General features: G+C 43.9%; 1 protein-coding gene across 1 annotated transcript in view; it reads left to right on the top strand.

Moving 5' to 3' along the window:
- Positions 1-26,322, top strand: part of LOC110504088 (solute carrier family 12 member 9) — a 52,434-nt gene that overhangs the window by 17,042 nt on the left and 9,070 nt on the right. The window contains exons 7-11 of the mRNA XM_021582912.2: positions 2,388-2,545; positions 3,210-3,292; positions 4,253-4,377; positions 21,471-21,663; positions 25,474-25,648. Coding sequence (XP_021438587.2) covers positions 2,388-2,545; positions 3,210-3,292; positions 4,253-4,377; positions 21,471-21,663; positions 25,474-25,648 — 734 coding nt within the window. The remainder of the gene's footprint in view (positions 1-2,387; positions 2,546-3,209; positions 3,293-4,252; positions 4,378-21,470; positions 21,664-25,473; positions 25,649-26,322) is intronic.

The following is a 26,322-nucleotide window of genomic DNA, read 5'->3' as shown; positions in this document are numbered from 1 at the left end:
TCCCCTCTGTAGTTGGTTCTGAAGCGTAATTTAAAAAAATTAAAGAAATGGCAAAAGAACATGAATGTATGAATAAACAAATAAGAGTATGATTGAGGGGATCAACAAATGAGGGAAAGAGCAGATGAGGTGTGGAATGAGAATGAGCGTCCAATCTCTCCAGGCTCTTTCACTCATTTAACTGCATTCCCCTCTTAAAAAAACCTATTTTCTTCTGTCAGGTGCTTTACTTCGTTCTGTTCTTTATTTCCATGGCAGAGCTCATTCCAGCTTCATGATCCGATCAATAATCTACATTATGGGATGGAGGGGACACCAGGACGAACACACTAACACACTCAAAAACAATCGTATACACACATGCTTCTACAAATGCATAGCCTACACAGACATGTTAATAAAAATGACCATATGAAAGTGCCCAACTGTGCATGAACACACACAAATGCACTTATTCTCTCCTCTGTTCTCTCTGCATGGCTGTCACCTCTTTATGATGGCTTTGTTTTGGAGTGCAGAGTTGAAAATGTCAAGCCCGTTCAGATTTATACTGCACCTGCCACACGTCACAAGGATTAATAACAAGGCCATAGCACAGACCAGCTCCATTACACACACACACACAACAGTCACTTCAATGATCCAACCAACACACGAGCATACACTAAATGGGTGCTATTCTGTGTGTGTCTGTGTGTGTGTTTCTTGTGGAAAGGACCGTTGAAAGTGAATCACTATTAAGCATATGTCAGAGAGCCTGATTAAAGCAATGGCTCATAAACATTTTACTGCGGCACCCGACTCATAACAGACGAACAATCGCACACACACATCAACTAACACGCACAAACCAATCATTGGCATTTCCTAATTTTCGGGGGAGATATTAATTTATCGTGTGTGGCTCTATCTGGGTTTCAGTGTGAAAAAATGGTGTTCAGATGTGTGGCTGGACGGAACAATATTTAATAGGGCCATGATGATAAGTATTAAAACCAGATGACCTGAAAGAACGTGACGGGAGTCTTAATTACAGTGGAGAGTGAGGGAGAATGGACACAGTAGTGGGCAGAGAGGGGGACGGAGAGAATAGATACTTGGGCGGGGAGCGAGAGAAGGGACACGGGTGGGCGGAGAGGGAGAAGGGGAGCGAGAGAAGGGACACGGGTGGGCGGAGAGGGAGAAGGGGACGGAGAGAAGGGACACGGGTGGGCGGAGAGGGAGAAGGGGACGGAGAGAAGGGACACGGGTGGGCGGAGAGGGAGAAGGGGACGGAGAGAAGGGACACGGGTGGGCGGAGAGGGAGAAGGGGACGGAGAGAAGGGACACTGGGGTGGATGGAGAAAAGGGACACTGGGGTGGACGGAGAGAAGGGACACTGGGGTGGACGGAGAGAAGGGACACTGGGGTGGACGGAGAGAAGGGACACTGGGGTGGACGGAGAGGGAGAAGGGGACGGAGAGAAGGGACACGGGTGGGCGGAGAGGGAGAAGGGGACGGAGAGAAGGGACACGGGTGGGCGGAGAGGGAGAAGGGGACGGAGAGAAGGGACACTGGGGTGGACGGAGAGAAGGGACACTGGGGTGGACGGAGAGAAGGGACACTGGGGTGGACGGAGAGAAGGGACACTGGGGTGGACGGAGAGAAGGGACACTGGGGTGGACGGAGAGAAGGGACACTGGGGTGGACGGAGAGAAGGGACACTGGGGTGGACGGAGAGAAGGGACACTGGGGTGGACGGAGAGGGAGAAGGGGACGGAGAGAAGGGACACTGGGGTGGGCGGAGAGGGAGAAGGGGACGGAGAGAAGGGACACTGGGGTGGGCGGAGAGGGAGAAGGGGACGGAGAGAAGGGACACTGGGGTGGGCGGAGAAGGGGACGGAGAGAAGGGACACTGGGGTGGGCGGAGAGGGAGAAGGGGACGGAGAGAAGGGACACTGGGGTGGGCGGAGAGGGGGAGCGAGAGAGATTGAAAGAGGGGTAGAAAGACCTGGTGAAATGGGGGGGGAGGGGCGGTAGGTTGAGAAGAAGGAAATAGTGGTTGAGGGAGATATGGTGAGAGTGAAGAGCGGTGGGGAGAGGAGCAGACTTGCTTTACTGATTCTGATTTCTACAGCTCCATTGTGTGGGAAAGGGGTGGAGTGAGGCAGGGCACAATCAGAGAGGGGTGTCCATTTTCTCTGATTTTTCTCTCCATCTCTTATTCAAGTATTAAGATGACACACAGCAAATAAAGTCGGAACATCGGTCTTTCTTTCACCCACTGTCTCACCCCTTTCCTCTTGCACCTATTCATGTTGATGTTTGTTTGCGTGTTACCATTCACTCTTCATAGGTAACACGTGTTTAATTTGAATTGTGTATAATAATCAGATTTTCTCTCTCAGTATTCTCCTCCAGAGGGACTACAGTTTCCTGCGGGACATTAATGTGTGGAACCCGTTGGTGACCGTTGGTGTGTACTCCTCCACCATGTCTGCTGCCATGAGTAACCTGATAGGGGCCTCTCGCATCCTCTACGCTCTGGCACGGGACGACCTGTTTGGTGGGTACACCCATGTCCTCTTCTCTCTTGTTCTCTCCCTCATTATTTTTCTTTATAGCTTCTTCTGTCTCCCCTTTCACTGGCGTTGTGTGTGGATAGGGGAGATGAATAGCGATATTAAGCAAGGTTCCCGTGTAGTGGGCAGCTGGAGCAGGGGAGATGACTCAAAACCATACTGAACCAAACTGACTGACTCAGCTCTGGATTGCTAGCAATGCTTTTCAGGGGTTAAAAATAGATTTTTGTTGTTTTTTTTTTTGTTTTCTTTGCCTAGTTGACTGTTTGATTAAAGGTGTCTAACTTCAAATGAAGTTCTTATGTGTGTGTCATTCAAACCTTCTGCATACGGCATCACCTTGTCACTCTCCTACACCCACTGGCTAATATAGTGTAACACACATATACACACCTCATCTCACCCAGTTTAAAACTATCTGCTTTGTCTTCCATCTTTTACCTTTCCTTCCTCTCTCCTATACTCTCCTTTTATTTCCTCCCTCTCTCTCCATCCCCTGTTCTTGGCTGCATTGATTTGAGTTGAAAGTCTCCTAATTTAATTAATTTCATGTGTTAACTGTGAAATGTGGTCCTTAACTTTAATCCCCTCCGTTTTGCTCCTTCTCGACCTCCCTCTTGCTCTCACATATGCTCTCGCTCTCTGCAGGCACGGTGTTGTCTCCAGCTAAGAAGACATCTGGCAATGGGAACCCCTGGGTGTCTGTCCTCCTATCTTGGTTCCTAGTACAGGTAAGACAATGGGAACTCCTGGGTGTCTGTCCTCCTATCTTGGTTCCTAGTACAGGTAAAACATTGGGAACTCCTGGGTGTCTGTCCTCCTATCCTGGTTCCTAGTATAGGTGAGACACAGAGGATAGATTAGGTCTAATTTCACATGCTCAATAATCTGATCAGGTCAGATGAAGGAAAGATAGATTGAGAGAGTAGAGGAGAAAGGGAAGTCATTTGAGATTACTGAGAAATGGCCAAGACTTAACCAGAAAGGGAGACCAGGGGTGAGAGTGGAGGCAAGAGATGGGAGGGTAAAGATGCAAAGAGGAGAGAGCTCTGTTAATGATTGGCTAGTCAGATACTCTTCAAGATGTGAGAAAGGCTAAATGGCTTGTCTTTCTCTTCCTCTCTCATCCCTCGCTCTGTTTCTCTGCTGGAGTGGGGGAGTAATTAGAGGAAATCGTTAGCCTGTATCAGAGCTCATTGAGTCACTAGTCCTGGCCTTCTTTCTATCCCTCGCACGCTCTCTCTTTCGCTCTCAGCCATTTCAATGATACACTGATGACACGAATGATAATCTAATCTCACTCCATGTTAAACAATCTCAGACGAGAGAAAGGGAGCAATGGATGGGGGAGCAAGGGGTGAGTAGAAAAAATATGGGGAAATGTTGCAGTATCATGTACACGTTACATGGACTGGGCATGCAGCATGAAGACGAATGACCTGATCTCACACACACAGATGATTGAGTGGTGCACTGGCAGGCCCATAATTTGCCCATGCTGGCCTGTGGCTGAGGGCTCAGTTAATAGCTAATTATTGCTTTTGTAAAAGAGCTTCTCGGGGTCAACTAAGGAGACTGACTTAGCATTGGGGAGGTCAGAGGAGAAACTATTCCTTCCCTCTGTCCTTTTTCTCTCTCCCGTCAATGAAACATTAATCACAGTTTTACTCTTCTCTTTTCTCCATCTATAGTTGGTGTTGTTCACAGGGAAGTTGAACACCATCGCCAGCATTGTAACTATCTTCTTCCTGCTGGTCTATGCAGCTGTGGACCTGGCCTGTCTGGCTCTGGAGTGGGCCTCGGCTCCTAACTTCAGGTACTAAGTCACTGTATTTATCACATGCGCCAAATAAAACTGGTGTAGACTTTACAGTGGAATGCTTGCTTAAGAACATTTCCCAACGATGCAGAGTTAAGAAATAATAATAGAAAATGAAATGGTAATTAACGTGAGGAATAACATAAAGTACAGAAGAATGGTGCTATGTACAGGTACCAGATCAATGTGCAGGTGTACAAGGTATTTTGAGGTAGATATGTACATGAAGGCAGGGTAAAGTGACTAGGTATCATGATGGATATTCTTATTCTTATTATAAAGAGCAGAGTAGCAGCAGCAAGTGTGTGTGTGTGTGTGTGTGTGGGGGGGGGGGGGGGGGGGGGGGGGGTTGTTGGTGGCACCTTTTAATTGGGGAGGACGGGCTCATGGTAATGACTGGAGCCGGATGAGTGAAATGGTATCAAATACAGCACACATGGGTTTCCAGGTGATTGATGCAATTCCATTTGTGCCATTCCAGCCATTATTATGAGCTGTTCTCCCCTTAGCAGGCTCCTGTGGCATATGCAGTGTTTGGATTTGTGTGGGAGGGACAGCGTTTTGTGTGTGTGTGTACAGTGCGCTCAGAAAGTATTCAGGCCCCTTGACCTTTTCCACATTTTGTTACTTTACAGCCTTATTCTAAAATTGATTTAAATAGTTTTTTTCCTCATCAATCTATACACACTACCCCGTAATGACGAAGCAAAAACTGGTTTTTAGACATTTTTGCAAATGTATTAAAAAATTTAACTGATATCACATTTACATAAGTATTCCGACCCTTTGCTATGAGACTTGAAATTGAGCTCAGGTGCATCCTGTTTATATTGATCATCCTTGAGATGTTTCTACAACTAAATTCAATTGATTGGACATGATTTGGAAAAGCACACACCCGTCTATAAGGTCCCACAGTTGACAGTGCCAAGCCATGAGGATAAAGGAATTTTCCATAGAGCTCCGAGACAGGATTGTGTCAAGACACAGATCTGGGAAGGGTACCAAAAGATTTCTGCAGTATTGAAGGTCCCCAAGAACACAGTGGCCTCCATCATTCTTAAATGGAAAAAGTTTGGAACCACCAATACTCTAAGAAGAGCTGGCTGCCTGGCCAAACTGATCAATCGGGGGAGAAGGGCCTTGGTCAGGGAGGTGACCAAGAAACTGATGGTCACTCTGACAGAGCTCTGGAGTTCCTCTGTGGATAAGGGAGAACCTACCAGAAGGACAACCATCTCTGCAGCACTCTACCAATCAGGCCTTTATGGTAGAGTAGCCAGACGGAAGCCACTCCTCAGTAAATGGCACATGATAGCACTCTTGGAGTTTGCCAAAAGGCACCTAAAGGACTCAGACAATGAGAAACAAGATTCTCTGGTCTGATGAAACCAAGATTGAACTCCTTGGCCTGATTGCCAAGCGTCACATCTGGAGGAAACCTGGCACCATCCCTACAGTGAAGCGTGGTGGCAGTATATGGATGTTTTTCAGATGCAGGGACTGGGAGACTAGTCAGGAACGAGGGAAAGATGAACAGAGCAAAGTACAGAGATCCTTGATGAAAACCTGCTCCGGAGTGCTCAGGACCTCCGACTGGGGCAAAAGTTCACGTAACAGGACAAGACACTAAGCACACAGCCAAGACAAAGCAGGAGTGGCTTTGGAACAAGTCTCTGAATATCCTTGAGTGGCCCAGCCAGAGCTATTTGCAGATTTCACAACCTGCTACACTTATGAGAAACACATTTTTGGTTTATCATACTATCATTTACGCACTCTGAGCATTGAGCATGTGTCTAGTTTCTTTGTCCTATTAATGTTGACGGAGCTTTGTGTGTGTGTGCGCGCAGAAGTACCCGATTTGCTAGCTAGCTAAATTTATTGCCTAGCAGCAAACTTCTTAAGATGATTCGTAAGAAGATATTTGTAAGAAAATCATTAAATCTTAAGATATTCTTGAGGAATTGCACTTACACTATCTTATGAACTTATTATTTAGTGCCCAGCTTTTCGTCAACAAAGTCCTTTTTTTTTTAGTTTGTTTTACATCCATTCAAATTATAATAGTTCCTCACAGTAAAAAGTATTTCCAACACCCCCCCTCTGATCAGCGTCGCTGATGAATAGGCGGAGGACGTGTGTATTTGTTGCTATTTTGATGATGGCCAATTTCGTGTTCACACTACAGCATAGCTGTCCGCTTCATACTTTCCTTGTCAATTCATTATCTTATAGCCTACTTCTGGAAAGGTAGGCCAAGGTTTTTTAATATGTTTTCAGGAAAGGAGAAATATTTGCTGGTGGCTTTGATTGACAGGTGCTTTACTGGTGTGTGAGTTGGCTGATTATCTCTATAGGCCTATACGGTATGTCCCTTCAGTAAGTTTCCTAAAGTAGTCTGTCTGAACACATCTATTTTAATATGAATCAAACTCTCCTGTCATGATTTCATTGTGTAAAATGCCTATTTTCAGTAGCTTAGGCTACATTAGGTCTCATTACTTCTTTGAAGAAGAGAGGATGCCATGCTCTCTCTATCTGATGGTTGGATGGTGTGGAGAGTTAGTGTTCCACAGTGTTCACCAGCTGGGTGTTGTGGCCACGTGCTAATTAAGACAAACTGGCCACAGCTCCCAGCTGCACATCTGAGAAGGACTGAAAATAAGTGTGTGTGTTGAATACTGTGAATCCTCAAATGTTGATGTAATCACAATTAATCACATTTTAATTGAAGTTACGATATAGACATGCAATATCCACTGCGCAAACACACACCAAGACCCACCTCCTTTCACTCAAGCAGGCAGCACATTTCAGTTAGTCTTAGAGCTAAGAGTACCTAGATAATCATGTCGTGCAGCTCTAATGTATGCTGTTAATGATGTGTGATTGGGTTGGTGTTTGGACACGTATATCACAACACAGTTTCTCCTTAATGAAAAATATCTCTAGAAGTTCCTACCGCACTGTACTTCTCTGTCCATATCTGTGCTTGTCCATGTGTCAAGGGTATATAAAGTTAGAAAAGTTTTATTTATATGTGTATGTATGTTACCCAAACTTTTCCCTCTCTCCTTATCGCCCTCCCTATTGGCCGATGGGGTTCAGCTGAGGGCTGATAAGGCACGTGGTTGGCTAGCTGCTGTGGTGCACTTCCTTAATTATCTTAGCATGTTGCTGCTGCTGTTGTTGCAGGGCGGGTTCTGGGTGTTGTTGTTTTTTGTTGTTGTTGATTGTGTTCCCTGCACCTCTTTCCAGGCGAAAATCATTTAAAGCCATTTAGCGCTGCTCTCCCCTGAGAACTGCTCTGTAATTAGCATAACTAATTTAGCAGAAATATTTCCTTTCCCCTAAATTTGGCACACGGTTGTTTAGCTGATGGGAAGGGGAGGGGATTGCTGAATTATGATGTAGCGGAAGAGCTGTCTGCTTGTTAAGTGTGTCTGTGTGTGTGTCAAAGAATATTGTGTATAGGGGTGTGAATCTTTTTTAATTAAAAAACGGTGTCCCGTAAATGTGTCCACTGTGTCCAACACTCCTCTTCATCTTTCTGAATGTGTGTGTAAAGGGGTTGGCTGCAGCTTCATCAGTGACTGGCTCCAGTTTTCCAGAGCGCTCCTCTGGGGCAGTATGTTCACTACTGATGGGACTGACTACTGGGTTTAGAGGACCGGGCTGACTGGCTTAGACACACACAGGCTAGGTTTTTGGGTAAGACTTGAAGCCCAGGCTCTGTTATTAACTACACATGCAGTGAGTCTGACTGTATTCTGTCACTCTTAGCGTACATTTTGTGAAGGTTACTCTAATTACAGTGAGAGACCCTTCTGAATGATATGACTGACGTAATGTCTGAATGAGCACTCACTGACGTACTTCTAGATCTGCCAGCTTTGAGTGCACTTGAGTGTGTGTTTGCAGAGCGGGGGTTGTTTTAAGGTGATGGTTGGCAGTAGCAGTTGTGTCCTCTCTAATCATGACGTGTCTTTTGGCTGGCTGCCGGGTCCCCTCTCTCTCTCCCTAAGTACTTGATGGTGGACACTTTTTTTTTTCTTTTTTTTTTTTCGCTGATGTCAGCAAAGTGACATCAGTCATTGGGAAATGATTGGGTTGCGGGCAAGGAGGGAGGTGGGAAGAAGGGGGAGACATGGGGAGTGCCAGCGATACACTGACACTAATGAGAGAGGGATTACAAAGAGCAAAATAAAGGGAGGTGGAGAGGGAGCACGGGCAGGGTGAGCTTTTAAAACAATAACACTGTCGGGGAGGGAGAGTAAGAGAGGAGTGGATAGAAGAGGGATTGTGAGAGGAGGAAGGGGGGGTTAAGATTGAGAAGTAAGACATTGGGGTGACAAATTATGTGAAATTGGCAATAAAACAAATGGAAAGTGGGGAGAGAAAGTTAGAGCAAATAGTAGGGGAAAAGAAGAGCATTTCACTCTAGTGATGGAGAGAACGGAAAAGAAGAGAAGGGTAACGACTGCGCCAGTCTTTCTTTATCTCTCTCCCCATCACGTTTTAGTGGGCTATGAAGCATTTAGTGCTCGGGTGCGTTCCACTCTGTTAATGAAGCTGTCTTTTAGCGTAGCCTAGCGCTCCCAGCTGGGCCCGGGCCTGTTCATTTGGATGGAAATGACAGTAGCTATCCTTAATAGCTGTTTATCTGCTGAAGATGTTATTGCAGGAGATTAGGGTCACTACGTGATCAATGACCCTACCTTTTCTGCACCTGCCCATATGGGGGAGCTCAGACGCATCACACACACTGACACACACACACCTCCCTTGGACTTTTTCACATTTGATTGTATTACAAAGTGGGAATACATTTTTTTTTAATTGTATATTTTAACGATCTACATAAAAAGATGAGGCCTGTAATTGTCATCATAGGTACACTTCAACTATGACAGACAAAATGAGAAAAAAAATCCAGAAAATCACATTGTAAGATTTGTAATGAATTTATTTGCAAATTATGGTGTAAAATAAGTATTTGGTCAATAACAAAAGTTTATCTCAATACTTTGTTATATACCCTTTGTTGGCAATGACGGGTCAAACGTTTTCTGTAAGTCTTCACAAGGTTTCCACACACTGTTGCTGGTATTTTGGACCATTCCTCCATGCAGATCTCCTCTAGAGCAGTGATGTTTTGGGGCTGTTGCTGGGCAACACGGACTTTCAACTCCCTCCAAAGATTTTCTATGGGGTTGAGATCTGGAGACTGGCTAGGCCTCTCCAGGACCTTGAAATGCTTCTTACGAAGCCACTCCTTCGTTGCCCGGGCGGTGTGTTTGGGATCATTGTCATGCTGAAAGACCCAGCCACGTTTCATCTTCAATGCCTCTCATCTTTTTAAGTGGGAGAACTTGCACAATTAGTGGCTGACTAAATACTTTTTTGCCCCACTGTAAATGCAATGTCTAATTTCTTATTGTTGCATATCTACCAGTCACTGCCCTCCTTTTAGGCATTTGAAAAACTCCCTGGTCTTTGTAGTTGAATCTGTGCTTGAAATTCAATACTTAACTGCATGGGGGACAGAGGAAGAGGTAGTCATTCAAATCATGTCATCCCCTATTATTTCACACAGTGAGTCCATATCACTTTATGTGATTAGTTCAGCCAAATTTGACTCCTGAACTAACTTAGGCTTGCCTAAACAAGGAGGGTGATTACTTATGCAATGACTATTTTAGTTATGACATTTTTGTTAATTACTAAAAATGTGTAGAATTTTCTTTTCACTTTGACATTTGACATTATGGAGTATTTTGTAAATTGATGACAAAAAAATCCATTAATCTCTTTCAATCCCACTTTGTTAAGCAACAAAATGTTGAAAAAAGTCAGGGGGTATAGACTTTCTGTAAGCACTATATATATATATACAGTGCCTTGCGAAAGTATTCGGCCCCCTTGACCTTTTTCCACATTTCAGGCTTCAAACATAAAGATATAAAACTGTATTTTTTTTTGTGAAGAATCAACAACAAGTGGGACACAATCATGAAGTGGAACGACATTTATTGGATATTTCAAACTTTTTTAACAAATCAAAAACTGAAAAATTGGGCGTGCAAAATTATTCAGCCCCTTTACTTTCAGTGCAGCAAACTCTCTCCAGAAGTTCAGTGAGGATCTCTGAATGATCCAATGTTGACCTAAATGACTAATGATGATAAATACAATCCACCTGTGTGTAATCAAGGCTCCGTATAAATGCACCTGCACTGTGATAGTCTCAGAGGTCCGTTAAAAGCGCAGAGAGCATCATGAAGAACAAGGAACACACCAGGCAGGTCCGAGATACTGTTGTGAAGAAGTTTAAAGCCGGATTTGGATACAAAAAGATTTCCCAAGCTTTAAACATCCCAAGGAGCACTGTGCAAGCGATAATATTGAAATGGAAGGAGTATCAGACCACTGCAAATCTACCAAGACCTGGCCGTCCCTCTAAACTTTCAGCTCATACAAGGAGAAGACTGATCAGAGATGCAGCCAAGAGGCCCATGATCACTCTGGATGAACTGCAGAGATCTACAGCTGAGGTGGGAGACTCTGTCCATAGGACCACAATCAGTCGTATATTGCACAAATCTGGCCTTTATGGAAGAGTGGCAAGAAGAAAGCCATTTCTTAAAGATATCCATAAAAAGTGTTTAAAGTTTGCCACAAGCCACCTGGGAGACACACCAAACATGTGGAAGAAGGTGCTCTGGTCAGATGAAACCAAAATTGAACTTTTTGGCAACAATGCAAAATGTTATGTTTGGCGTAAAAGCAACACAGCTGAACACACCATCCCCACTGTCAAACATGGTGGTGGCAGCATCATGGTTTGGGCCTGCTTTTCTTCAGCAGGGACAGGGAAGATGGTTAAAATTGATGGGAAGATGGATGGAGCCAAAAACAGGACCATTCTGGAAGAAAACCTGATGGAGTCTGCAAAAGACCTGAGACTGGGACGGAGATTTGTCTTCCAACAAGACAATGATCCAAAACATAAAGCAAAATCTACAATGGAATGGTTCAAAAATAAACATATCCAGGCCAAGTCAAAGTCCAGACCTGAATCCAATCGAGAATCTGTGGAAAGAACTGAAAACTGCTGTTCACAAATGCTCTCCATCCAACCTCACTGAGCTCGAGCTGTTTTGCAAGGAGGAATGGGAAAAAATGTCAGTCTCTCGATGTGCAAAACTGATAGAGACAAACCCCAAGCGACTTACAGCTGTAATCGCAGCAAAAGGTGGCGCTACAAAGTATTAACTTAAGGGGGCTGAATAATTTTGCACACCCAATTTTTCAGTTTTTGATTTGTTAAAGTTTGAAATATCCAATAAATGTCGTTCCACTTCATGATTGTGTCCCACTTGTTGTTGATTCTTCACAAAAAAAATACAGTTTTATATCTTTATGTTTGAAGCCTGAAATGTGGCAAAAGTTCGCAAAGTTCAAGGGGGCCGAATACTTTCGCAAGGCACTGTGTATGTGTGTGTATGTGTGTATATATATATATATATATATATATATATATATATATATATATATATATATATATATATATATATATATATATATATATATATATATATACTCACTCACTCAAACATAGCCCCTCTAGTAAATTAATAGGATATATGTCAAAAACCCTCAGTTCCAGAATGGGATGAAAATGGCAGACATATTGGTCAGGGAGAAATCCAAACCAGTCTAATCGGAATGAATGGTGGTAGAGGCATAATCCTGATTTTATTTATGGTGGAAAATACAAGTAAGGCATGTGATCCACTACCATAAGTATGTGGACGCCTGCTCGTCGAGCAAACACGGGCACCCTCATAGATATCATCCTAACCAACTTCCCCTCTAAATACACCTCTGCTGTCTTCAACCAAGATCTCAGCGATCACTGCCTCATTGCCTGCATCCGCAATGGGTCAGCAGTCAAATGACCTCCACTCATCACTGTAAAACGCTCCCTGAAACACTTCAACGAGCAGGCCTTTCTAATCGACCTGGCCGGGGTATCCTGGAAAGATATTGATCTCATCCCTAGAGGATGCCTGGATATTTTTTTAAAAATGCCTTCCTAACCATCTTACATTTTATTTTATTTATTTTTAATTTTTATTTTACCTTTATTTAACCAGGTAGGCAAGTTGAGAACAAGTTCTCATTTACAATTGCGACCTGGCCAAGATAAAGCAAAGCAGTTCGACAGATACAACGACACAGAGTTACACATGGAGTAAAACAAACATACAGTCAATAATACAGTATAAACAAGTCTATATACAATGTGAGCAAATGAGGTGAGAAGGGAGGTAAAGGCAAAAAAGGCCATGGTGGCAAGGTAAATACAATATAGCAAGTAAAACACTGGAATGGTAGTTTTGCAATGGAAGAATGTGCAAAGTAGAAATAAAAATAATGGGGTACAAAGGAGCTAAATAAATAAATTAAATACAGTTGGGAAAGAGGTAGTTGTTTGGGCTAAATTATAGGTGGGCTATGTACAGGTGCAGTAATCTGTGAGCTGCTCTGACAGTTGGTGCTTAAAGCTAGTGAGGGAGATAAGTGTTTCCAGTTTCAGAGATTTTTGTAGTTCGTTCCAGTCATTGGCAGCAGAGAACTGGAAAGAGAGGCGGCCAAAGAAATAATTGGTTTTGGGGGTGACTAGAGAGATATACCTGCTGGAGCGTGTGCTACAGGTGGGAGATGCTATGGTGACCAGCGAGCTGAGATAAGGGGGGACTTTACCTAGCAGGGTCTTGTAGATGACATGGAGCAAGTGGGTTTGGCGACGAGTATGAAGCGAGGGCCAGCCAACGAGAGCGTACAGGTCGCAATGGTGGGTAGTATATGGGGCTTTGGTGACAAAACGGATTGCACTGTGATAGACTGCATCCAATTTGTTGAGTAGGGTATTGGAGGCTATTTTGTAAATGACATCGCCAAAGTCGAGGATTGGTAGGATGGTCAGTTTTACAAGGGTATGTTTGGCAGCATGAGTGAAGGATGCTTTGTTGCGAAATAGGAAGCCAATTCTAGATTTAACTTTGGATTGGAGATGTTTGATATTGGTCTGGAAGGAGAGTTTACAGTCTAACCAGACACCTAAGTATTTGTAGTTGTCCACGTATTCTAAGTCAGAGCCGTCCAGAGTAGGGATGTTGGACAGGCGGGTAGGTGCAGGTAGTGATCGGTTGAAGAGCATGCATTTAGTTTTACTTGTATTTAAGAGCAATTGGAGGCCACGGAAGGAGAGTTGTATGGCATTGAAGTTTGCCTGGAGGGTTGTTAACAGTGTCCAAAGAAGGGCCGGAAGTATACAGAATGGTGTCGTCTGCGTAGAGGTGGATCAGTGACTCACCAGCAGCAAGAGCGACCTCATTGATGTATACAGAGAAGAGAGTCGGTCCAAGAATTGAACCCTGTGGCACCCCCATAGAGACTGCCAGAGGTCCGGACAACAGACCCTCCGATTTGACACACTGAACTCTATCAGAGAAGTAGTTGGTGAACCAGGCGAGGCAATCATTTGAGAAACCAAGGCTGTTGAGTCTGCCGATGAGGATGTGGTGATTGACAGAGTCGAAAGCCTTGGCCAGATCAATGAATACGGCTGCACAGTAATGTTGCTTATCGATGGCGGTTAAGATATCGTTTAGGACCTTGAGCGTGGCTAAGGTGCACCCATGACCAGCTCTGAAACCAGATTGCATAGCAGAGAAGGTATGGTGAGATTCGAAATGGTCGGTAATCTGTTTGTTGACTTGGCTTTCGAAGACCTTAGAAAGGCACGGTAGGATAGATATAGGTCTGTAGCAGTTTGGGTCAAGAGTGTCCCCCCTTTGAAGAGGGGGATGACCGCAGCTGCTTTCCAATCTTTGGGAATCTCAGACGACACGAAAGAGAGGTTGAACAGGCTAGTAATAGGGGTGGCAACAATTTCGGCAGATAATTTTAGAAAGAAAGTGTCCAGATTGTCTAGCCCGGCTGATTTGTAGGGGTCCAGATTTTGCAGCTCTTTCAGAACATCAGCTGAATGGATTTGGGAGAAGGAGAAATGGGGAAGGCTTGGGCGAGTTGCTGTTGGGGGTGCAGTGCTGTTGACAGGGGTAGGAGTAGCCAGGTGGAAAGCATGGCCAGCAGTAGAAAAATGCTTATTGAAATGTTAAATTATGGTGGATTTATCAGTGGTGACAGTGTTTCCTATCTTCAGTGCAGTGGGCAGCTGGGAGGAGGTGTTCTTATTCTCCATGGACTTTACAGTGTCCCAGAACTTTTTTGAGTTAGTGTTGCAAGAAGCACATTTCTGCTTGAAAAAGCTAGCCTTGGCTTTTCTAACTGCCTGTGTATAATGGTTTCTAGCTTCCCTGAACAGCTGCATATCACGGGGGCTGTTCGATGCTAATGCAGAACGCCATAGGATGTTTTTGTGTTGGTTAAGGGCAGTCAGGTCTGGGGAGAACCAAGGGCTATATCTGTTCCTGGTTCTAAATTTCTTGAATGGGGCATGTTTATTTAAGATGGTTAGGAAGGCATTTAAAAAAAATATCCAGTCATCCTCTACTGATGGGATGAGGTCAATATCCTTCCAGGATACCCCGGCCAGGTCGATTAGAAAGGCCTGCTCGCTGAAGTGTTTCAGGGAGCGTTTTACAGTGATGAGAGGTCGTTTGACCGCTGACCCATTATGGATGCAGGCAATGAGGCAGTGATCGCTGAGATCTTGGTTGAAGACAGCAGAGGTGTATTTAGAGGGGAAGTTGGTTAGGATGATATCTATGAGGGTGCCCGTGTTTAAGGCTTTGGGGAGGTACCTGGTAGGTTCATTAATAATTTGTGTGAGATTGAGGGCATCAAGTTTAGATTGTAGGATGGCTGGGGTGTTAAGCATGTTCCAGTTTAGGTCGCCTAGCAGCACGAGCTCTGAAGATAGATGGGGGGCAATCAGTTCACATATGGTGTCCAGAGCACAGCTGGGGGCAGAGGGTGGTCTATAGCAGGCGGCAACGGTGAGAGACTTGTTTTTAGAGAGGTGGATTTTTAAAAGTAGAAGTTCAAATTGTTTGGGTACAGACCTGGATAGTAGGACAGAACTCTGCAGGCTATCTTTGCAGTAGATTGCAACACCGCCCCCTTTGGCAGTTCTATCTTGTCTGAAAATGTTGTAGTTTGGAATTAAAATGTCTGAATTTTTGGTGGTCTTCCTAAGCCAGGATTCAGACACAGCTAGAACATCCGGGTTGGCAGAGTGTGCTAAAGCAGTGAATAGAACAAACTTAGGGAGGAGGCTTCTAATGTTAACATGCATGAAACCAAGGCTATTACGGTTACAGAAGTCGTCAAAAGAGAGCGCCTGGGGAATAGGAGTGGAGCTAGGCACTGCAGGGCCTGGATTCACCTCTACATCGCCAGAGGAACATAGGAGGAGTAGAATAAGGGTTCGGCTAAAAGCAATAAGAATTGGTCGTCTAGAACGTCTAAATAAAATAAATAAACATGCCCCATTCAAGAAATTTAGAACCAGGAACAGATATAGCCCTTGGTTCTCCCCAGACCTGACTACCCTTAACCAACACAAAAACATCCTATGGCGTTCTGCATTAGCATCGAATAGCCCCCGTGATATGCAGCTGTTCAGGGAAGCTAGAAACCATTATACACAGGCAGTTAGAAAAGCCAAGGCTAGCTTTTTCAAGCAGAAATTTGCTTCCTCCAATACTAACTCAAAAGTTCTGGGACACTGTAAAGTCCATGGAGAATAAGAACACCTCCTCCCAGCTGCCCACTGCACTGAAGATAGGAAACACTGTCACCAATGATAAATCCACCATAATTGAACATTTCAATAAGCATTTTTCTACTGCTGGCCATGCTTTCCACCTGGCTACTCCTACCCCTGATCAGGTTGGATGGGGAGCGTTGCTGCACAGCTATTTTCAGGTCTCTCCAGAGATGTTCAAGTCCGGGCTCTGGTTCGACCACTCAAGGACATTGAGACTTGTCCTGACACCACTCCTGCATTGTCTTGGCTGTGTGCTTAGGGTCGTTGTCCTGTTGGAAGGTGAACCTTCACAGAGTCTGAGTTCCTGAGCACTCTGGAGCAGGTTTTCACTGTACTTTGCTCTGTTCATCTTTCCCTCTCCTGACTAGTCTCCCAGTCCTTGACGCTGAAAAACATCCCCACAGCATGATGCTGCCACCACTTTGCTTCACCGTAGGGATGGCGCCATGTTTCCTCCAGAAGGGATGCTTGGTATTCAAGCCTAGGAGTTCAATCTTGGTTTCATCAGACCAGAGAATCTTGTTTCTCATGGTCTGAGTCTTTAGGTGCCTTTTGGGTAAGACCAGGCGGGCTGTCGTGCTTTTTTACTGAGGAATGGCTTCCGTCTGGTCACTCTACCATAAAGGCCTGATTGGTGGAGTGCTGCAGAGATGGTTGTCCTTCTGGAAGGTTCTCCCATCTCCAGAGAGGAACTCAGGAGCTCTTTCAGAGTGATCATCGGGTTCTTGGTCACCTCCTTGACCAAGGCTCTTCTACCCCGATTGCTCAGTTTGGCCAGGCGGACAGATCTAGGAAGAGTCTTGGTGGATCCAAACTTCTTCCATATAAGAATGATGGAGGCCACTGTGTTCTTGGGGACCTTCAATGCTGCAGAAATGTACCCTTCCCCAGATCTGTGCCTAGATGCAATTCTGTCTTGGAGCTCTATGGACAATTCCTTTGACCTCATGGCTTGGTTTTTGCTCTGACATGTACTATCAACAGTGGGACCTTTTTTATATAGACAGTGTGTGTGCCTTTCCAAATCATGCCCAATCAATTGAATTTACCATAGGTGGACTCCAAGTTGTAGAAACATCTCAAGGATGATCTGTGGAAACAGGATGCACCTGAGTTCAATTTCGAGTCTCATAGCAAAGGGTCTGAATACTTATGTAAGTAAGGTATTTATTTTTTTATTTATAGTTTTTTTGCTTTGTCTTTATGGGGTTGTGTGTGTAGAATGGTGAGGAAAAATCAACGGGTCTGAATACTTTCCGAATATACAGAAATGGTGTAATACAATTGTCAACCTAAAATATTGTCATATAATTATTTATACGGGTTTTATACAGATGTTCTGTATAAATAGCCTCTTAAAATGTATGTAAACGGACCGTAAATGTCTCGGGGCTCTATTCCTGGCTGGCGTTAAGGTGGCGCTAGTTGTCATACGCAGGTTAGTTTGCAATTTCGTCATGTAAAAACTGGCGCACTGGCATTTTCCAGCCCTAACGGCAGGTTCTTATATCAGCTCGTTTGCGCTCAGCTCGCTTGGGTGGCGTGGAAATGTGTCCTTAAAAACATGATCCAAAGTGCTGATTTCAGGCAGCGCTGATATGGATTTTTAAGACCAACCAATACCTGGTTTTAGCGGGAACGCAGTTGGTTATATCATGAATTTTGACAGCAGAAACTCCGTCACGGCCTATCCAGTCGTGACGCACACTGCACATATGGAACAAGAGTAGCCTAATGTGCTTTTGGTGCCTGTATAGTTTGTATTTATTAACATAAAAACATCTTGTTTTTCTTATTTCGCTTTATTTGGCATAGCATCCCCTCTCAATAAATGCTTTTTTTTGTCTTACCCAATGCAATTGCCAAGTAGTCAAGACTGTCGATAAAGGGTTTGGTTCCTGAGATCGCTTGGAAATAAATCTTAATCACAGACCCTTTATTAAAATATAACATTTGAGAGGAGTTAAACAGTGTGCAGACATTCCTTTATCTATGCGTTTTTGGCAGGCCCACATCAATCTGTCCATTCAGGTCAGGTATTGGACAAACGTAAAACCCAGTCCATGATGTAGATTACGTGTCCATGCCCATCCTGAAACGACAGATGAGAACCTCTGTGAACGTCGTCTTTAGAAGTAACCTGTAACAATAGCTTATTTTCCATTTCATATGTTCACAACCCAAGCCCTCTCGTAGGCCTATATAACAACGGCTGGTTCAACAGCAATGTATTTTTTATGCTGGCCATTTTTATGATGTCATTACATCTTACATTTATTGTTTATAAAAAAAACATATTTTTTTCTTTATTACAACCAATCTTATTAGAATGATTCACCTTTCTGGTTTTACGGTTACAACATATGTGGTGCTCATGCAATGCAACTTCTGGAGATGTTTGAATGCGATCTGATTGTAAAATGGTTCAGATTTTGTTCATAAAACAGTTCTCTCTTTCTCTATATTGGATCTTTGTCCAGCTACTGTGAAAACCCTCCATAGTCTGCGTTGTTTTAACATTCTATGCCAGCGGGGAGCAATTGTGGTGCCTGTAAGTCTGACATCGGCAATTTAAAACAAGTTGTTTTGTTTAAAATGTGTTTTATATGTTGTCTTTTTAGGCCTTATCAATAATGAATTTAATCTTGCTTATTGACAATGTTTGGCATGTCCATACTCTGAATGTACAGTAGGCCTAGCCTCTGTTTCAGTGTGAATGCTACTGAATGTACAGTAGGCCTAGCCTCTGTTTCAGTGTGAATGCTACTGAAGCCATGCAATTACTTAGAACAATGTGGACTGCAGATGGGTTGAAATGGGTCTACATTTTGTTTCATTTCTCTAAGCCATTTAACAAACTAACTTTACAGTTAGTCGTTCTGCCCCTGAACAAGGCAGTTGGTGAAAATGGCAAAAATATTTCTGCCACCCCTGAAACCATAACACTGTTTCCTGCGCTTAGATTTACCATTGTGATAGGCTTGTTGAAATGGAGCCCTCAATGTTTGTTTTCTTGGAAAGCTGTGAGTGCTATTACACGATACAAGAACAGTAAATGTTGCATTTACAACTTGTCTAAATCCTATCATTAGCTGATTTCAACCGGTGTATGGCTGTGGATTGACTGCATTGTTTGAATGGAATGTTGGCATAATATTGGCAGTCCTTTAAAACTGGTTGGCTAGCTAACAAACACAGTGCAGATCAATTCAATTCATTATTTTCAACTATGTTATCACACCATGGTTGACCAACTCCCTGACAAATGGCTGACCTTTATCAAGTCAAATCGAAGTTTATTGGTCGTGTACACAGTTCAACAGGTGTTTATAGCGATGCAGCGAAATGCTTATGTTACAAGCTCCTAACAATGCAGTCAAATGTCAAACACCTAGAATGTAAGAAAATAAATCAAGAATGGCAGACAAATCCAATTAACAACCCAAATAGCAGTATCAAAATGCTATCCATACATAAATTCAGCAAAAAAAAGAAACGTCCCCTTTTCAGGACCCTGTCTTTCAAAGATAATTTGTAAAAATCTAAATAACATCACAGATCTTCATTGTAAAGGGTTTAGCCACTGTTTCGCATGATGGTTCAATGAACCATAAACAATTCATGAACATGCACCTGTGGAACGGTTGTTAAGACACTAACCGCTTACAGAGAGTACGCAATTAAGGTCACAGGCCTCTTTAGTGTCCTAAGTTTTCATTTCTACAGATTCTGAAAAACACCAAAAGATAGATGGTCCCTGCTCATCTGCGTGAATGTGCCTTGGTCATGCTGCATGAGGACTGCAGATGTGGCCAGGGCAATAAATTGCGATGTCTGTACTGTGAGATGTCTAAGACAACGCTACAGGGAGACAGGATGGACAGCTGATCGTCCTCATAGTGGCAGACCATGTGTAACACCTGCACAACAACTGCCAGAGTTACACCAGGAATACACAATCCCTCCATCAGTGCTCAGACTGTACGAAATAGGCTGAGAGGCTGGACTGAGGGCTTTGTAGGTCTGTTGTAAGGCAGGTCCTCACCAGACATCACTGGCAACAACATCACCCATGGGCACAAACCCACCGTCGCTGGACCAGACAGGACTGGCAAAAAGTGCTCTTCACTGACGAGTCTCGGTTTTGTCTCACCAGGGGTGATGGTCGGATTTGCGTTTATCGTCAAAGGAATGAGCTTTACACTGAGGCCTGTACTCTGGAGCAGGATCGATTTGGAGGTGGAGGGTCCATCATGCAGTGTGTCACAGCGTCATCGGACTGAGCTTGTTGTCATGCAGGCAATCTCAACGCTGTGTGTTACTGGGAAGACATCCTCCTCCCTCATATGGTACCCTTCCTGCAGGCTCATCCTGACATGACCCTCCAGCATGACGATGCCACCAGCCATACTGCTCGTTTCTGTTAGTCACATGTCTGTGGAACCTGTTCAGTTTATTTCTCAGTTGTTGAATCTTATGTTCATACAAATATTTACACATGTTAAGTTTTCTGAAATAAACACAGTTGACAGTGAGAGGACGATTCTTTTTTTGCTGAGTGTATGTACACCAGGGGAATTTACACACGCTAAACTAAGAATATCTACAGCAGTGATGCATAAAACATTGAGTTGCACCCCATTTTACCCTTAGAACAGCCTCAATTCATTGAGACATGGGCTTTACTGTCGAAAGCTTTCCACAGGGATGCTGGCCCATGTTGACTCCAATGTTTCCCAAAGTTGTTAAGTTGGCTGGATGTCACTTGGTTGGTGGACTGTTCTTGATACACACAGAAAACTGTTGCGTGAAACCCAGCAGCGTTGCTGTTCTTGACACACTCAAACCGGTGTCAAACTGGCAGCTACTGCCATACCCCGTTCATAGGCATTTAAATATTTTGTCTTGCCCATTCACCCTCTGAATGGCACTCACTCACACATGAACTAACACACACTAATTTACTCTCGCTCAAACTCACACACATTAACACACACACGTGCATGGACACTACACACAAACTGTACACCTTTTCTATAGATGCAGTTAGTCATTAAGACTGCTCACAAAAACACAGCAGATAAATAACCCCATCACTTTCTATATACTGCCTCGCCTCCAGTTGTTTATCATGCTTAAATAGAGCTTTACATTCACTTAGAATGCTCACGTGAGCGAGAGTGGGAAAGCGAGAGAGAAATTAAGATAATTTGCATCTCTAAAAGCAAATGCATTTACGTGTGTGTGTGTGTGTGTGTGTAAACCCTCTCCCCTCTCCCTCCAGGCCCACGTTCCGTTACTTCACGTGGCACACCTGTGTGCTGGGCATCGTGGGCTGTGCTGTTATGATGTTCCTGATCAACTCTATCTATGCCTCAGCCTCCATCGCCTTCATGCTGCTTCTACTGCTGCTCATCCACTACCTCAGCCCTACCAGCAGCTGGGGCTATATCAGCCAGGCTCTCATCTTCCACCAGGTACACAGTACAGTGTGTACACACACACACACACTTCTGCGCCACATTCACTTCCTCAGCTACATCAGTCTGCAGAACATTATGATGTCATCCAGTAGGGTTGAGCGGTGTCCAGATCGGGGCGGCAGGGTAACCTAGTGGTTAGAGCGTTGGACTAGTAACCGAAAGGTTGCAAGTTCAAACCCCCGAGCTGACAAGGTTCAAATCTGTCGTTCTGCCCCTGAACAGGCAGTTAACCTAGTGTTCCTAGGCCGTCATTGAAAATAAGAATTTGTTCTTAACCTGACTTGCCTAGTTAAATAAAGGTCAAATAAAAAAAATAAAAGTTATACTGTACTTCTCATCTCGGGATTTACGGTATTACCGGTTTAGTACACAAAACCGCATAAAAGCCCATTGGGCGTCTATTACCAGAATGCTAACAAAATTTGCATAATTAATAGCGAATTTCAAGCTGCTAGATAAGTACTGTATGTTAACGAGCGCAAACTAAAATAAATGAATCGCAAAGACAGGCAATCTAGCTCAAAGTTAAACATATATAGGAGCGATTGTGAATGAGCAACGTTGTGCAAATGAACCCATTTGTTATGCATCGTTCTCTGAAGGAACAACAACGGTGCTGTCGCTAGTGCAGCATCCGTACATGTGTGGAGTCTGGATTCACTAGGGCAACGGGCCTGCTTGCTCTGACTTTAGGGAGGGGGAGGAGCAGACTGGCTGAGAAGAGAGAAGGAAAAAAAACGCCAGAGAATCAAGATAACTGTGGCAGTTGTACAGAACTCATCCAAAGGGCTTTGACTTCTCAAACATGGCAGAAAGCTAACACAATATGATCCCCTGTCGCCTTATTAATTCAGCCTCTTACTTAGATGTCTAGCAAATTAAAGTTGAGGGTCGCATTAATGCAGAATTAGTTCATACAGGAAAACAATATAAAATGCATAAGAAATTGTGTATTTTGGCTGCGTTTTGTAAACGCAGGTCTAAAATGCTTCTTGTTGTAATTTCTGCTCTTCATCAGACTAATTTTGTGTTTCTGTTGCAGTATCAGCAGACAGCGCTCTGACTGATGTGGAGCTACTTTTCTCTGGCACTTTTCTCAGTGTAACCAGCCTACTTTTCTCCAGTAAAATTCTAGATTAACTTTAAAACATAGGAAATGCAGCTGGCTACATTCTTTCTATGATAAACATTAGAAATATGATGGCCATGCATAATTTTTGCAAAAAAGACCTTGCTTTTTCATTGTAAGCTCCTTGTGTGACTGCCAGCCAAATAGCGTTGCTCTTCTGTTGTCATGACTTTGAATATAAAATGCAACCCTTGTCAATACACAGCTCTACTCACCTCAGTCACCTGCTCCCTCTTTCACCCGTTGTTATTTACAAACAAGTTGCTCAACTATGGTAAGCTTCATAATGTAGAATAATGTGCCAGGTGAAATTTAAGAACGCAATTTGCTTTATCTCCTAACGTATTGCACAAGTTGACTATGGGTATTTACTTAAGTAGCTACAAATATGACAATTTATTGAAAAACTTCAAAGAAATAGTTTTGACGGTATTGAAAAACCATCCCATGGCTATTTGGAAATACCCTGGTATAAGGTGTGTGTGTATATACGGTATACCGTCCAAGCCTCTTATCCAGAAGTGTTTGTGCATTTGTCCTCTATTTTACAAGCCTTTTGCTCTGCACACCATATTTTCAAGGAGGGGGGTAGTGTTGCTAGGAGGGACCGTTGCCAAGGGGACGGTTGCCAGGGCAGTAAGGTGCCAGGAGCCTGTCAAAAGCTAGGCTGCTCCAGGAGCATTATTACAGCCACTTAACTTATTGAGCCTTTCTCCTCCACTGCTCCCTCCTCTCCTCCCCATCCCCCAGTCCCCAGGGAGAGAGGGAAACGAGGGGAACGCAGAGAGACTGGCCCACTTAGATTAAACTAACGTGCGTGTGTGCGTGTGTCTGGGGATTACGAGGGTGCATGTTTCGGCAGTGCTCAGTATGGATCGGTGCCAACTGGGTGACATTGAGGAAAGACGAAGAAGGGATTCATGTGATCCAGCCAAGGAGATGCAAGCTGATAGTATTGAAGGAGTGATAGAAATTAAGTTTATAGATTGCTAAAATAATACAAGTTGGAAATGCAATGGAAGAGGGTAATGGAGAGGAGTGATTGAGAATAGAAGTGATGGATCAGAAGATCGAGATGGATCAGGAGAGAGGGTGATGGAGAGAGACGGCGTGATGGAGAGATGGAGCAGTAGATGAGTGGAGGAGGCAGAAGCACATTGACTCCAGGACCTTTCTCTGTTTAGCAGAAACTTTGATAATGATGATTATGATGATAATGATTGTGTTATTATGAGTGTTTAGCTTTCTCATCATTAGCAGTATGTAAACACAAACATGCACACACTCTCACATAAACATGCATTCACACACTAATTATTCAGATGAGGTTGTCTGGTCATAAGCATGGTTTCAGTACTTTTTATCATAGTGATTAGTTATTAAAATACTTATCTTAGTATCCTGTCTCCTGTAAAGTAATCATTGATCTTAAGGAAACCTAGTATCGACTACACATCTTTCGCATATCCAGCCATGCCCCTTCAGTGATCACTCCAAGGAAGGGTGGAAGGAACAATGTTTTCAGAGGATTTTAATAGTCCCATTATCTTGAATATCTGCCATTTGGACCTAGTATTTGCTAATTATCTGTATGGTTGGCTAGGTAACAGGAATGAATATAGGAGAGGCAGGTTTATGTTCCAGGAATGTTTCAACATTAGTACTATAGATATAATTACAGCTCTGTGATCTTATGTAATGAGAATATGGCTGGAGGTCGGCGGTACTCCCTTTCCTTAATGACATCTATCTCTTCATGACCACCACACACTCCCTAGTCTGCAGTCTCTGCTACAGGCTCATGTCTTAATGGGATTCTGATTGTGGATCCAATTTGTTTCTGCATTGGCAGAATCCTGACTAGACCACACAGACACTCTGCAGACGGGGAGCTTGGTGTGGGGGATGCACAAGAACGTGTGTGTCAGAGAAGAGTGAAGGAATGGTTTTATTCAGAGTGTCAAACTTTAGCGATATACACCATTTTTCTAGTTGCCTGTAGTAACCAGATCTGTGATTTAGCCAACTCCTCTGTGGTTTGTTGTTGTACCATACATAATGTAAATGACATGAACATGTATGGAATAGCAATGAACAACTGGGGAGTTTGCCAAATCATCTGGCCACTACAGTAGTAGCAACATGCCTTGGCAACCAATGTACTCTACACATGTAGGATCTTCATTTGATCAGTCTTTTGTTGCTGAGAATTTTACTGTGCCGAAGGAAATGCAGAGGAGCTTTGTGATTTAAATAAATTCACTGAAAGCCCACACTAACACATGGTTATCTTAACAGTATTGCACCTTTCATGTAGCCTACGGCTAATAGCCTAACTACCAGACTAAAAGTATTTTGCTGTGACTATAGGTCAAATTAAGATTCTGCGTCTGTGTGTTGTTACCACTTAGCATTCCAGTCATCCAGTCCTGATAACTATTGTGTGTGCAGTATAGAGCAGTGGTTACCAAGCATGGGTACTAGGACCCCCGGGAGTACTTGGCCTATCCATGGGGTAATTGAGAAGGCTCATGAGACCAAAATGAGGGGGTACTCCTTCTGGCAGAGCAAAATTCAGTTGGTGGTACATTTAACCCAAAACGGTTGGGAACCACTGCTATAGAGAATACAGTATATAGCTCTGTTGTAACCTGTCTCTCTTTCTCTCCCTCCAGGTGCGTAAGTACCTGTTGATGTTGGACGTGCGTAAGGACCATGTGAAGTTCTGGAGACCCCAGGTGTTGCTGATGGTATCTAACCCCCGTAGCAGTGTAGGTCTCATCACCTTCATCAACGACATCAAGAAGAGTGGTCTCTATGTCCTGGGACATGTACAGCTGGGAGACCTGGGTAAGAGGACACACGGAGATGTTGTCTTTTCCAGAATAAAGAATCCTTCCCCAAGAGTGGCTGAATACCTCCCACTCATCTATTTCAGTTCAGGCTTCTTGGTGAATGTCTAGGGGAATTGTTCGACTGAGTTGTATGTCAAACCAATGTTTGAAGAAGTATGTCTCTGACTTGGCTAGTACAGTAACTAAAGTTATATGTGTGGTAAGCCAGGCTGCTTACCAGTGTGAAGTTTATTAGATACACCACCTCGTTCACGAAAATAGTCCGCTCCTACAGACAGTGAGTCGCTGTCAGGCTCTTGTTCCAGTATCTCAGAAACGTCCGGCCTCCTGGGCTTTTCACCCACATCCGTGTCTAGGGTTTACCGAGAATGGTGCAACAAACAAAAACATCTAGTCAGACGGCAGTCCTGTCGGCGAAAACAGCTCCCTGATGAGGTCGAAGGAGAATGGCAAGAATAACAGGTAACAGGCGGGCCACAAACAGGAAAACAACGACACAGTACACCGGTGGTGTGCGCCAGGGGTACCCAAACTTTTTCATTCAGGACCCCCTTCCAGCATTGGAGAACATCCTGCACCGACCCGTCGCGCCCGCACAGTTTGGGAACCACTGCTGAACTGTATCTCGGTATTCATAACTTGTCGGTCCTTGTCACACCGGGCTCCACT

The sequence above is a fragment of the Oncorhynchus mykiss genome, chromosome 24, assembly GCF_013265735.2.
Source record: "Oncorhynchus mykiss isolate Arlee chromosome 24, USDA_OmykA_1.1, whole genome shotgun sequence".
Lineage (NCBI taxonomy): Eukaryota > Metazoa > Chordata > Actinopteri > Salmoniformes > Salmonidae > Oncorhynchus > Oncorhynchus mykiss.
The sequence above is the reverse complement of the archived record's forward strand: the minus strand, read 5'-3'. Positions and strand labels throughout refer to the sequence as shown.